Below are 15362 nucleotides of genomic sequence, written 5' to 3'. Positions count from 1 at the left end.
CAGGATGTCAAAACAATAGAAATCAGAAGGTCATTACACAGCGCATTACCCAGGTCGTTACAACATAGGAGGCGGATAGACACACAGCCAATACCTCAGCCACACATGTTCTTACTAAAAAGCCAGCCAATCTGCAAACATCAACTAATCAAGAAATGACAACACAGCCAAACTCCCCACCAGTATATATCAGGAGACAGAAGCTCCGATCACACTTTGCTTGCACAAGCACGAAGCCAAAAGCACCAGCCTGAAGATGGCAAGTGGGACTTCATCAAAATGTCGCCAAGATACTCTCAATCTTACACGGGAAAAGACCCGAACATACAAAGACCTGCATCTATCTATCTATCTATCTATCTATCTATCTATCTATCTATCTATCTATCTATCTATCTATCTATCTAATCTAATCTAATCTAATCTAATCTAATCTAATCTAATCTAATCTAAAAGTATCTAAGAAGGATTAGAAGCTGGGATCGGATGGTACCAGTTCTGCCCGGCTCTATAGAACCGGTAGCTCTGAAGAGCAGCAAACACCGAACCGGTTCTGTGTTTGCTGCTGTTTGGCCCACCTACCTGCCTGGGCTCTTATTTCCTTTATTTCCTGCTTTTTCAACCTCAGCTGCTTTGCACTGCACAGCTGAGGTTGAAAAAACAGGAAAAACGTGGCTTTTCAAATGCTACGCACCTGTGCGCAGTGCTTTTCAGCTGTCCGGGCGGCACAGCTTAAGATTTTTATACACGTGCATGCGCAAAACGTAGTCACCGAACCGGTAGTAATACCAGTTGAAGCCCACCCCTGATTAGAAGAGATACTACACCATACTGTACAAACTATAGCATGGTATTTAGTTATTGTAAAAGAAGTAAAATCATACTGATATAACAATAACAGTTTAAGATAAAACAAATTATAATAACCAAGATGTTTGGTAAAGAGTGTTTATGAACTTTTAAACTGAAAAGAAGAAAGCATTGATAGACTGAAGTAAATACTTTCTCCATTCGTTGGAATGGAGCATTTCCATTGCATAAGTTCTGATTCAAATCTGTAAATAGCAGGTATAAATGATATATGAATCTCTCTACAAGAAGCATAAAATGTTGTATATTTATCTGGCATGATGACTATCCAAGCCTTGGAATACTTGCTCTTGATTAAAATGGATTTGCTAAAACTGCAATGAAATTAATACTGGTATAATTAGTAAATACAGACCTGTATATATTAAACTCAATTTGTTTTGCATCTGTGATGGTGTCCATTTGGCATATTCTTAATTTTAGCTTCCATTATATGAGAATAATGTCTTCTGTTCATAATATGATAATTACCATGAATCATGTATATTTACACAGCTTGGCTGTAGTTTTTTTCCTGCTCAAAATAAAAGATGTTTATTAAAAATGAAATTGAGCAAAAGAATAAGGGCTGTAAGATATTACAAACAGAATTCTTCACATTAGGTAAAATGTAGTAATAATGATAGAAAATGCTAATTGGAGGCAGTTACTACAAATTATAGAGTTCGTTTTTATCTGATCTATCCTTATCGTTCTTTTTCCATATGGAAAAGTGTATAAGGGAATCCTTGACTTACAACAGTCCATTTCGTGAGTGTTCAAAGTTAAAATGGCACTGAAAAACATGCCTTATTTTTCACAATTATGACCATTGCAGCATCCCCATAGTCATGTGATCAAAATTCACATGTTTGGCAACTGACTCATATTTATGATGGTTGCAGCTCCCAGGGTCATATGATCCCCTTTTGCAACCTTCTGACAAGCAAAGTCAATGGGGAAACCAGATTGACTTAACCACCATGACACTAACTTAACAACTGCAGTAATTCACTTAACAACTGTAGCAAGAAAGATCATAAAATGGGGCAAAATTTACTTAACAAATGTTTCACTTAGCAATGGAAATGTTGGGCTCAATGTTGGGTTGTAAGTTGAAGACAACCTGTTATTTCAAATGTTCCAAACAAACTAATTTTCTTGAATGCAGGTGTTATTAGGTCCAGCTTAATGCAGTGGCAACATTTCCTGGATCAAAATGTTTTCTTGGATGAGCTTCCAGTAAAGAATTCTGATTTTTTTAATGCAATCACCACAAATTTAATAATTCAGTTATTTCTTATAACTGTGGCTTTAGCTGACAAGCAACATTTCTCTCTGACTGATGGGCAGTGTTGGATACATTTGCATAGGAGGGTGGAAGGACTGCCTATTACAGTGGTGGCTAACCTTTTTGGACTCCTGTGCCAAAAATTGTGTGCACGCTTGCACGCTCACGCTTGCGTGCCAGCACCCAGAAGGCAATGTGCCCCCATGTTCCCTACACATGTGTGCGCAATCCCCCCGGCTGCCCCCTTACCTGCACTGTGCCTCACAGTTGATTTTTGGCCAGTTTGAGGCCTTTTTCGGCCTGCCAAAGGCTTGAGAAAAGCTTCTGTAGGCTTCTTCCTGAAAATACCGGAAGTGACAAAACGGGGCTAGATTTTGGCCTACAAAGCTTGTAGAAGCCTGCAAAAGCCTTCCTCAAACCTTTGGGAAGCCGAAAAAGGCCTCAAACTGGCCAAAAATCAGCTTTGAGGTGCTCATATGCACAGTGAGGTAAGTTTGCCTGCAGCTCACTTGCCATAGGTTTGCCATCATGGGCCTATTGCATAAGCCCCAATTTATTTGTTTCATCCATAGAATTGCAACAATTTCCATCTTCATAACTCCACTCTGTAGACTGGATTTATTTTTGCTGCAACTACATTATGTTGTTGGCTCTTATTCACCTTGTTATCCACCAAAGTACCTAGATGTCTTGATGTAAGGAGGGAGTAAATTCCCATTTCTTTTACAGCAGCAGTTGTGGTTGTTACAGAAGTAGAGTAACTTATGTTTTATCTGTCTTACAGATAACAAGATTGTCTCCCATTTGCTGGTGGCTGAACCGGAGAAGATCTATGCCATGCCTGATCCCACTGTGCCTGACAGTGACATCAAGGCTCTCACCACACTCTGTGATTTGGCAGACAGAGAACTGGTGGTCATAATTGGATGGGCTAAACATATTCCAGGTACATGCTGTGTATCTTACTCAAATGCTATTTTTATCGTTTTTATGACATTATTGTTCAATGTATGCTTTTGCTATTTCAGAGTGGCTTGAACCTGGCTTGCATATTATTTTAATAATTATTACAACAAATGGGATTGTAAATATGACATCAAAGATAGGTCTAAGGCATCCCATATTTCTGTTTTATTGGGAATCTAGCGGTATCTAACTAACTGATGGTATTTTTTAAAGAAACATCTAGTAAAAGTGCACTTGAAGTATTAAAGTGGATGTGGTTTTCCTCCAGCTTATCCCACCATGTTATTTCCACCATTTGCAAGACAATAAAGCTAGTTACAACTGTTCTGCTCATATATTGGTACAACATATGTACATGCGCGCACTTGCAAAGTATGTGCACATGCGTGCAAAGTGTGTGTGTGTGCACGCAAAGCGCATCTTACCAAGCCACGCCCACCAAACTGGTGGTAAACCATTTTGAAACCCACCACTGATGTGTAAGGAAAAAATGTCATCTTTCCATTTACTGCCTTCACTGGAATTGTGGATGGGGTCTCTTGCAAACATACCCCATCCACACACGGACATGCACATGCTGATACGTCAGCTCTGATTTGGGATATCGTTTTCCCACTAGAGTATTGAGAAGCCTGCATAGACATTATATAGCTTTCCATTCCCTTAACTGCTTAGTAAATTAATAGACTGGACAGTTTGCAGAGCTGTCCTTTTTTTTGTCCTCCCCTTTTCAAAGATCTTAAATTCAGGAGATGAAATACCTATTCATGCCATAGCAGGCTGGATGTGTGCCTTTCACTCAGTGCCCTAAAATAGCTATATCACTCTACTTCCATCTATTCAGACTGTTTTTTAAAGAGAAAAAGCAACCTCAATTTTATGATAAACAATCTATAGTGAAGCAGTTTTTACTTTTTTGAAACTTTATGTGATATCTAGCCCAGGGTCTCTAACCTTGGCAACTTTAAGCCTGGCAGACTTCAACTCCCAGAATTCCCTAGCCAGCAAAGCTGAGTTGAAGTCTACCAGGCTTAAAGTTGCCAAGGTTGGAGAACCCTGATCTAGCCCACTTTCAGAGCAATCATCTTACTACTCAGAGCTGGTTCAAGGCTTTTTGCAGGTCAAGACTAAGTAGCAGAGGGCACTGTTGGTGAACTTGATTTTGAAGCATGCTTGGAGCCAACCAGAGATCGTCTGTTCACTGGGTTTGTTGCCAAGGAGTTCCTTTGGTCCACTGAGGGTTCACAATTCAGAACACTAAATGGTTCAGAAGCACTCCTACCCAAAAGGTTGTGGTTGCCATTATAAGTCTCCTTCAGCTTTTTAGGTCCATAAAAGACTAGATCATTTTCTTGTTCTACCATCCCACATGGAAAGGGAATTTTTGGTGGTTGCTATCAGGTTTTGCAGCTAACTGCCAAAGCAGCATAGTTGAGTTCCCTCTCTGTTATCCTTCTGCAAGCAGGCAATAAAATAAAATTAATTTAATTTAAAAATCAGGTAGGCGTTTGGGAGATAAGCTGGACTGACTGTTAATGTCAGGTTTAATTTATTGGGCATGGTCTGTTTTACTGATATGTTTTAACTGTATGTTTACTTACAAAGATTTTGTCCTTGTGCAAAGGTGTAATCAAAATTGCTGTAATGCTGCTTCTGTAAGAATTTTTGCAATAACACTGTCATATCCTTTGATTTGCAAAATCCCCAATTGTTCAGATCTTTTTATTAGCTATTTATTTGTGGACCAGAATTCTATATTTTAACTGGAAGTTGTAATATTCCTTTGGTCTACTTGTCAAGCATTCTGTTTCAGAAAGAATGAGATGAATTTAAATAGAATAAAAATATGTTTGTTAAGGGTTATATTACTTAATTTTATTGGAATTTTATTGCTAGCATTTTTGTTGTCTACTGAGGATGTGAAGTGACTATAGTACAACTAAATTGCTTTTTATTTTTATTACTACATCTATTGGGGTGGGTTTTTCCCCCTTTCCATATGCATTACCCACTTAAACCTGTTCCAGAGCATAAAAACACCATTTGGGATAGCATAGCTGTAAATTGGGGGAAAAGAAAGAACTTGTGTTATTAATATTTGAAAAAAAAAAATCAAAAGTAAAGAAAAGAAAAAAAAATCCTGTCTGGAGTAAAAGTTTCCCATATACTGGATACAATTTAAAATTAATCTACTAATTTTGATTTGATTTCTGGGGACAGAACATGTAGACAATGTCATGTAGATAGTAACACTAATGCTTTTGTTATCTACATGACCTAGTTATATGGCTTTCCATGTTACATGGCTTACTGTGACTAGACACTTAGCATAGGATGTCCATCCCATGCTCTCTGATCAAGGATATCTCATGGATGAGAAATTTCCTCTGGGAAAATGCATGCTGTATTCTGTGATTCTTTAATTAGTTAGAGGAAAAATCCACATGTATATGTAAATAGTTCTCACTCATTTAGGGTAATTGCGTTTATCCTTACATTTTCAGTACATAACTGATAGTTTTGTGTGTAGCTTCATCTCTGATGCTTTTCTGTTTGTTTGTTTGTTTTCTCTTTAGGGCTATCTAAATGCTGATCTAGCTAACTGCCCTTCCCACTGAAATGTAAACAATATAAAATAGAATTCTCACTTATTTTAATTATTTTCTGAAACCATACTAAACAATTATTAATATACATCTAAATCCTAATTCGGTGGGATGGAAGCAGCCCTAAGCTATTCCATGTTTTCTTTGCTGCAGAAATTTACTTGTTCAGAGTTTGCTTCACCAATGGCTTATAAACGAGCATTTGAATCATGAGCAATGTTTTTTCTGGTACAGTTAACTTATTTCTGTCTCCTTAAACTAGTTTGTCTTTATGCTTTGAATGCTACAGTAATTTCTTTAATCAAATTGATGGAAGCCCCTTTCCCAGCCCACACTGAAACCAATTTATTGGTCATGATACACCAGCTATGTTACTAACAGACGTAACGAACTGTCAGGCAATATCGCAGTGAAGCTAATTTGAAGTCATTAGGTGTGCAGCGTTCAGGCAACAATTTGTTACAGTGGTTAGGAACACAGCTGACATTTCTGAATGGCTTTGTTCAGAGTGGGTCTAGATGAGCCCAAGCAAATTGTAAACTAATTTAAACATCACTCTGTATTATACTAGCTACTTTGTCTTACACTGGTTGCTAATAAAGCACCCCAGATTAAGTCAAAGATAGTTAAATAGGTGAACTTGAGTTTCAACTCTAGACAATGCCTAGTCGGTCTTACCAATAAATAGGCATTCTCCCTAGAGGCTAGTCAATAACACATTTTGGGGACTGCAAAATGTATTTATCAATTTTATTTATATTGTAAATACAATACAGGGCTGAGATTTGCTTATAGGAATAGAAGAAAGTAACTCAAAGAAAGAAGAGAACCACAGCATAGTCCTACAGTTGGCAGTGATTTTTTAACTGGTTTAGACATTCTCAATTACAGATTGAGAATCAGAAATAGTTTCGAGAGCTATTGTGGAATATTTAAACAGCAGACCAGTTAACAGTAATCCAAGGGCTGATGGGATTACCAAGGGATGATGGCCATTTGCTGGAAATTAAAAATTTTATTTCAAAAATTGTTAGTATTTTTTTTTAAATTAAAAAAATAATGAAAAGCTGGCTGGATTATTTTTCATAACAAAAGAACAAAATAATTCAACTATGTTTGGATGCCTTCTATCTGTAATATATTTTTCAAAATGTTTCACAGTCAGATATTTTACAAAAACACCTTCTTTCATCATTTATTTAGAAATTTGCATTTGTTTTTTAAGTAAAGGTTTTTTAACAGCATGGCAAAAAGTATACACATATATTCTTAGGTGTACCTAATGTGTGTATGCTACAAATGCACATTGCATACACTGCATATGTATGCATATGCTATTGAGTTAACATTGTTAATTTTTATGATAAAAATGAATCTGTTCCATTCTATACATAATGATGTTTTTTTTTAAATCAAGTTCAACAGAACTTTTTTGTAGATAGGAAGATATAAGATTGGAGCTGAAGGTATATAATAGAGTGTCATTTGTAATTACTTGTATCTAAAGGATTTTGACTTTAAAATTTTGAACTTAGACAAAATATCTGCATCCCATAAAAATCTACTTTTCAAGTTTGGAACATCGTGCTGAACATTTTGAATGAGTCTTTTTAGTTTACTATTTGATCTTATTAAATATGTCCATAAATTCCATTAATAGTTTCGTGCTTCTGTAACGTGCATGTACAATAAGCCTTTCTGTTCTTCTGCAGAAAAAAAATGTAACATTTATATATGAATGGATAGGCTTTATCAGTAACCGAATTAGCTTACTTGCATTAATAAATCAAAGAAATGAAAAGAGTGGTTGCTGTGAAACATGACCGTTTCTTATTTGCAAAAGAGAATGATCATGATAGCATTAGGAAATTCTTGACTTGAGAAGAGAGTAAAGGCAGAAGAACAGATGATGGTGCCCTAATAGCCCTTTTTAAGAATGACAGGGCCCTACCATTAGCATCCTTTTATATCCTTGGAAATTGCTCTTGCCTCGCTGTTCTGGTTCCTATCTGACTGACTCTTTTTTATTTCTCTTTCAATTTCATCCGCGCTCGGATAAGCGCATGCTAACACAATATGATTGAGCTGTAAAATGGAATGCTGTCGCCTCTAATCTCTTTTATGTAGATATGGAGGTTCTTCCAAACTCCACTTCATTCTTTCTCCATTGTTGGCCTTTACAGAATGGGATGCAAAGTAATGGAAACTCACACTGTCAAATATTAGAGCTAGGTTTCGCAGAGGGTGATAAGAAGATTATCAGCCCAGCAGTCAGATCTATTGTTGCCCTTTATGTCAGATTAAAATATTTTTATGTACTGTAACTCGGTTAGTAAAATACAACAGGTATTTAGGAAGGCACTACGCACGCCCCACTTTTTTTTTCCTAGTGAGAGAACTCCTGCATTAGCTGACCTAAATAAAAACTTGTGATAGTTTTATAGAATCTAACTTGAATACAGAAAGCATTGGGTGATTTTATCGTGCATTGTGTTTACAGGAGTCAGTTGCTTTTGGACATCTATAAAGATGAAAGGTTTTCTCTCTCTCTTTTTAAATTCATTAAATGAGATTCTGCTGATGTCTGACCACATTTTCAAAGTCACTTAGGCAATGTTTCTGTAATGCAACTATCTCATTGGCATTCTGCAAAAATGTGCATTGCTCTTCTTTCACTAAATGGAGGCAGGAAATATTAAGCTCTTTAAATGTGCATAACAGGAAGTTTAAGAGACAAAATGTTCCGTGTCATTCTGCAGACACAAAGCTCATCAGCCTGGACCAAAGACTTTGTAAGTCCTTAAAATTAGTTTTAATTAATATAAACATGTCAAATGAAGATTATTCTTTCCCTCATGCATTCAGAACCAAGCATGATATTTTAGGAACAATATAAGGCCTTCCTGGACAGATTTAATGATGCAGTATTGAAGACATAAATAATTCTCTGGATGTATTCTCTATCAGACACAAACTTGCTTCAGTTCATTATTTGTTGAAAATATAGATAGATAGATAGATAGATAGATAGATAGATAGATAGATAGATAGATAGAGATAGAGATAGAGATAGAGATAGAGATAGAGATATAATCTAGATATGCTCAAACAAGGCTGGCTTAGGTTTCCTGTACTGGAAAGAAATTTTAGCCACCAATCAATGTTTATTTAGACTTTCTAAACTCAAACCGTCTTTTAAGTTAAATAAATAGACAATATTTAACAGTGCTACATTGCTGAATCAGTGCAGATGAGAAAATACAGCAATTTATAAAGCAATGATGCTTAAATATAACTACATTTTAAAATAGGGAAACATCCATATGTATACACTTTAAATATAGGGATTTACTGTTGTATTTAGTTTTTAAATGGGAAGTTAGCTTTAAACAATGCCCACTGAACCTATCATGCATTGAAATGTCTATTTTAATTAGTCCATAAGTATAAGTCTTTGGAAATTTCAGTCAGTTTAAGACTTATAAGCTAGATTTCATGTTAAAATCAGACCTTAAGAATACATTTAATTATCTGTAAATCAGATTTGAGAAATATAGTGAAATATAAGAGTATGTGAATGGCCCACCAGTACAATGGACCTGGGTATAGATGATTCTCAGGAGCAGATTTTGCAAATAAGTGATTGCTGAAAAATATAGGCACTTGCGTGGGGCGTTTGATAGCTAGAGATTCCTTCCTCTTAGTTCTGTTTTTGTCAATGAAAATATAATAAATAAATTATATATATATATATATATATATATATATATATATATATATATATATATATATATAAACAAACATAATAATAAAAATTAGATTTAAAAAATGTAAAAAAAAACCACATAATCATCTTTAATGATTTGTTATTGCAAATGTTTTTACAAAAGGATTGTCACGGAAGGATTGAATGTTTTTCAAATTACAGTATTCCAATACTTCATAATTTTTTGTACAACCAAAATGATTATGCATTGTTTGCAAAAAAATTATTTTTGTTTGCTTTTCAATATTTCTATCATTTCTTCTCTTTTCATATTCTCTTTATTTTACTCAATATATTGACATCTGTGATTTCCTTCTGTATTTCTCTCATTCTCTCTCTCTCTCTCTCACACACACACACACACACACACACAGAGAGAGAGAGAGAGAGAGAGAGAGAGAGAGAGGTGATTATACTGCTCCCTCCCTCAGTATCCCCCCTTATCTGCTTCAACCAATCTCCAAATGAATGCATGCCTATCATGGCCTGAGCTTTGACACTCTGGATATATTGATTAATAGTTGCCCTAAGCTCCTTTTAGCAAATCAAATTTTCACTTTTAGCAAGGATTTCGTCTCTGATTTATTCGGCAAAGTGAAATGCACTAAATTGACTTTGACATTCAGGGAAAATGGCTGAAAAACAAAGAAGAGAAGAAAGAGAGATATAAATTGCATGGCAGCTGGAGACCTGAAGCATAGAAGAGACACATGTTTCCTTAAAGAAAAACCAAAACAAAGCCTAACTTTAAAATGTATCTATCCAAATAGAATGAAACTTGGTTTCTAAAATTAGATATATTGTAGAGATTCATTCATTAGCTCTTGTGGCCAACAGTAAAAAAAAAAAAAAAATCTACATATTAAATTTTGTACAATTGTATTTTATTCTGATAGCAGACATTCAGCCATACCAAACAATATTAATTGTAAATAAAGCAGATGCCATCTAGGTTAGGATAAAAACAAGCCTATGTTAGTTTTTGTTTTTCCTTTAAAATGTGATTATATAGATGATAGATTTTGTTTTATGATACTATTAAATATTTAATGTTTTGGTTGGGTAGTTCTTACTGTAATAGAGCTTGGCTTTGGTGGGATAAAAGTTAAATGACAAAACGTGGCTCGTTCATCTAGATGATGTAAAGTTGATTATTGATCACTAGCAGCTCTTGGAAGACATCAGTTTTCTAGTGATAATATACTATTGTGTGTTCTGTCCCACTGCCTATTCAAATTAATATGCAATTCATCAACTTGATCTTCCGATCAAGTGATGAACATCAATTTGTGAACAAGCCAACTTTTATTTCTGTTAAAATAAAAATCTTGTAAAGACATTTATAGAATATAAGGATGGAATCAGGTCTCAGAATCTCAACCTCAGTCTTTATTCCAGATGTTTTAATATTGATCAAGCCATGGTTTAAATAAGGATAAATTACTATGAACATATTTAGAACTTCCTCTATTTTTGCATTAGCATGAACCAGAATCAATACACCTTCAGACTTTCAACTTACTGTGTTTGATGTTAAAATGATGACTACTAATCCAGTGTTATATACAGTATAAATACACTTTTTCCCCATTGGGACTAGGGTGCAGTTCAGGATGGGACTGAGCTCTAGATTCATAGCTCCTTTGCACAGATCAGTTTGTGTACTAATTACATCCATTCCTGCATCTGGAGGCCTTTCAGATTTCAATCAATCAATCAGGACAGAGCTGGAAGGTACCTTAAAAGTCTTCTAGTCCAACCCTCTGCTCAAGCAATTACAATTTCAGACAAGTGGCTCTCCAAGTCACTTCTTAAAAACCTCCTATGATGAAGCACCTACAACTTCTGAAGGCAACCTGTTCCACTGGTTAATTGTGCTCACTGTTAGAAAGTTTCTCCTTAATTCTAAGTTGCTTCTCTCCTTGATTAGTTTCCATCCATTGTTTCTTGTCTTGTCTTCTGCTGATTTGGAAAATAAGTTGACCCCTTCTTCTTCATTCTGCTAGTACACTTTTGTAAGGCTTGAATTTTTAAGTATCAGTTTAATTGTATGACAAGAGCAGGCAAAGCAACATCTTGCAGTCAAGTTTCTTCCCTTTACTGTTTTTTTTTTCCCTTTCAGAAACATTTCTTCCAACCACAGGTATAAATTCTCCTTGATTTTTTGGTTCTGGCTTACCATCTTCTCCTGCCAAAGAAGATCAGCTAAAACTTAAAAGTAAAGCAGAGGTACTGCTAGCTAAATAATGAATGAATTTTGTGGTTGATAGACTTCTCTACACTGTTTTCAATGGAATAGGCATTTTGATGAACATTTATATCTAAGTTTGGATATGTACTGACAGTGCTGTAGTATAAAGACAAAACAACTGAGTGGACACAGAGGATTTGAAGAGAAGCACTGTCTTCTTACTCCCTGCCCTCTTTTCTCTGCTATTTACATTCTCTATATCAGGGGTATCAAACTCAAGGCTCAGGGGCCGGATCCAGCCCATGGGGTGCTTAGATCTGGCCCATGGGGCTGCCCTGGAAACAGCAAAGGACTGTCCCCAGGTGCCTCTTCCAGTGAAAATGGAGCTTGGGAGGGCACATGCGTCTCCTCCCAAGCTCCATTTTCTCTGACAGAGGGTTGCGGGAGGCTATCACAGCCAAAAATGAAGCTTGGGAGCCTGTTTTCTCTGGCAGAGCACTCGGGCCACCACAAGCCCCTCTGACACAAGTAATGTCGAGCTGGTCATGCCCACCCTGGCCACCCTTAGTCCCTGAGGTCAAGCACAACTTTGATGCAGCCCTCAAGGGTTTGACACCCCTGCTATATGTTCCTTTCAACTAAACTTATTCAGAAACACATCTATATAATTGTAAAATGCAGGATTATATCAGATCAAATTATTTGTTATCTACTTAGCCCATTATTATCTACAGTTTCTGACAGCAATTCCCTTGGGTCTTCAGAAAAAAGTATTTTTCTATCACCGACTGCCTGATTCTTTTTAACTAGAAATAACAAGGCTTATATCCAGTACTTTCTGCTTGAAAAGAAAGTGTCCTATCCACTCAGTTTTTTCCTTAGTATGCTTCTGTTAGCATAATGGTAAAGAACGTAATTAGGTAAAGCCCTGGTTAATATCTCAAGTCAACCATTAATTGCAGGAATGAGAGATATATACTTACTTGACTAGGTCAGGAGAATGAAACTGTCTATTTTCCAGTGCCCAGTTAAATATTTTAGTGACCTTCCACTTTCTTCTGGATACTGTAAAGTCCCTAGATATTTAACTTAGATTGTAATAGGATTAATTATTAATTAATGATGTAAAGCTGTTCAGTACCACAGACAATACTGCTACCTTTCAAAAAGATCTTGACCATGTATCAGAATGGTCAAACAAATGGCAACTTCAAATCTCAACAAATAATATGCTCTGCCTTACATATTGGCAAAAAAATTAGAAAATAAAATACAAGCTGAATAGTCAAGATCTTGTTGATGATCCAAGCTCTGTAAAGGACCTTGGAATACTCATCTCTAATGATCTAAGTGCTAGAGCCCACTGTAACTACATAGCCAAAAAGGCATTAAGAGTTGTTAACCTAATCCTACGTAGCTTTTTCTCTGGTAATATCACACTACTAACTAGAGCATACAAACATTTGCTAGACCAATACTCAAATACAGCTCATCAGTCTGGAACCCACATTACGTATCTGATATTAGCACAGTTGAGAAAATCCAGAAATATTTCACAAGAAGAGTTCTCCACTCCTCTACTCGTTGTAGAATACCTTATGCCACCAGACTTGAAATTCTAGACCTAGAAAACCTTGAATTACGCTGTCTTCGGTCTGATCCAAGTATGGTATATAAAATCATACATTGCAATGTCCTACCTGTCAATGAATACTTCAGCTTCAACCATAACAACACAAGAGCACACAATAGATATAAACTCAAGGTTAACTGCACCAAACTTGATTGCAGAAAATACGACTTCAGCAACAGAGTGGTCAATGTCTGGAATACTCTGCCTGACTCTGTGGTTTCTTCCCCAAACCCCCAAACCTTTAACTTTAGACTGTCTACTATTGACCTCACCCCTTTCCTAAGAGGTCTGTAGGGGGCGTGCATAAGCGCACCAACGTGCCTACCGTCCCTGTCCTATTGTTTCTTTTATTTTTCTTATATGTACCCATTTCATGTATTCATAACTATGTATATACTTATACCTATTATCTTGTAAGTGATTGACAAATAAATATAAATAAATAAATTAAATAATTACTTGAATTTCAAGTCTTCTAGATGCCCATAACACTTTTTATTAAGGGCTACTATTGCTATATATAGTACATACAAATACTATATCTCGTGTCATCTGCTGTTGTCGGGGCAGGAGTTGGGAGTTGGGTGTGTGTGTGTGTTTTATTTTTATTTATTTATTTATTTATTTATTTTCCAGATTTTGTTCTATTGTACTTTATTAATTTATTTGATTCTTTTTGTTAGTTTTTATTTTTTATTTTTAATATTTTTTTACATTCTGTAAGCTGCCCTAAGTTGCCATGGGTGAATAGGTGGCAATATACATTTTATATATACAATTTATAATTTTATATATATCTTGATTTAAAGAGTATCTCTTATTTACTTTTAGAAGAGTAATTTGCCCACATAGAAGTTGAGGTTTGCTAAATAAATTAATAAGCAAATAATTCTTACTTCAAAGTACAAGAAAGTAAAAAACAGAAAGCTAATAAGCAAGAAGAAAATGGGGCTTTAAGTAGGCAGTGTGTTAAACACGCTAAGCAAATTTAAGGAAAAAACTGAGTACTTTGATTACTGTGATTCTTTAACATCTAGTTGTCATAGTATCAGATAAAATTATTGAGTTTCCTTTTCACCTAATGACCTGCATTTATTTAATCAATACAATAATATATGATTTGTTAGAAGTGGTAATCTAGTCTTAGGTCAGTCCAACAAGTTTTCATTTGCTTTTGGAATACTTCTACCAGCAAGGGGGAAAAAACTACTGGCATTTCATTCCAGCTTGCCAACATTTCTCTCACAGAACTCTTGTATTTTATATGAGTCTTCTCAGCAAAAATTATAGCATCTTTCTATTCAACATTTTCTGGTTAGGAAATGTAAACATACTTATTTCAACTTTCATGAAAGTGCTACCACAGAGTTTAATAATCTGATGTGTAAGAATTGTATCCCCATGCCCATCTAAAATTGTGTTACCCTATTTTTTTCTAACAACACAATAAAGACTGACAAAATTGTATTCACTTTTGGTTCTAATCAAGGTTCTCTCCTTGTTGAGTTTCCATCCATTGCTTCCTTCTATGCCTTCAGGAACTTTGGAAAATAGATTGACCCCCTCTTTTTTGTGGTAGTGCTTTAGATATTGGAACACTGCTATCATGTCACCCCGAGTGACTAGTCCTTCATTTCATTAAACTAGAATATAATTTACCCAATTCCTGCAACTGTTCTTCATATGTTTTAGCCTCCAGCCCCCCAGTCATCTTTGTTGCTCTTCTCTGCACTCTTTCCAGAGTCTCAACATCTTTTTTATATTGTGGAAACCAAAACTGAATACAATATTCCAACTGTGGCCTTACCAAGACATTATAAAGTGGTATTAACACTTTGCTTGATCTTGAATCCTTTTGTTAATGCAGCCTTGGACATTTTTGGCAGCTGCAACATAATGTTGGCTCATATTTAAGTATTTATCTATTAGGACTCCAAGATTCCTCTCACAGTTACTACTTTTGAGCCAGGTACTGCCTATTCTATACCATTGCATTTGCTTTTTCTTGCCTAAATGTAGAAGTATATTTTTCTCACCATTGAATTTCATTTAAGTTTTCT

The 15362-nt window shown here is 35.6% G+C and overlaps 1 protein-coding gene across 9 annotated transcripts in view; it reads left to right on the top strand.

Annotated features, from left to right (window-relative positions):
• The window catches only part of ESRRG (estrogen related receptor gamma), a 459707-nt gene that overhangs the window by 398008 nt on the left and 46337 nt on the right, over positions 1–15362 (top strand). For all 9 annotated transcript variants that reach the window (XM_087963929.1, XM_087963925.1, XM_087963956.1 and 6 more), the window contains one exon: positions 2925–3086. In XM_087963929.1, the coding sequence (XP_087820055.1) occupies positions 2925–3086 (162 nt within the window). The remainder of the gene's footprint in view (positions 1–2924; positions 3087–15362) is intronic.

The sequence above is a fragment of the Notechis scutatus genome, chromosome 1 (assembly GCF_049901735.1).
Source record: "Notechis scutatus isolate UNSWTSFEM ecotype Mainland chromosome 1, rNotScu1.2, whole genome shotgun sequence".
Classification (NCBI taxonomy): domain Eukaryota; kingdom Metazoa; phylum Chordata; class Lepidosauria; order Squamata; family Elapidae; genus Notechis; species Notechis scutatus.
The sequence above is the reverse complement of the archived record's forward strand: the minus strand, read 5'-3'. Positions and strand labels throughout refer to the sequence as shown.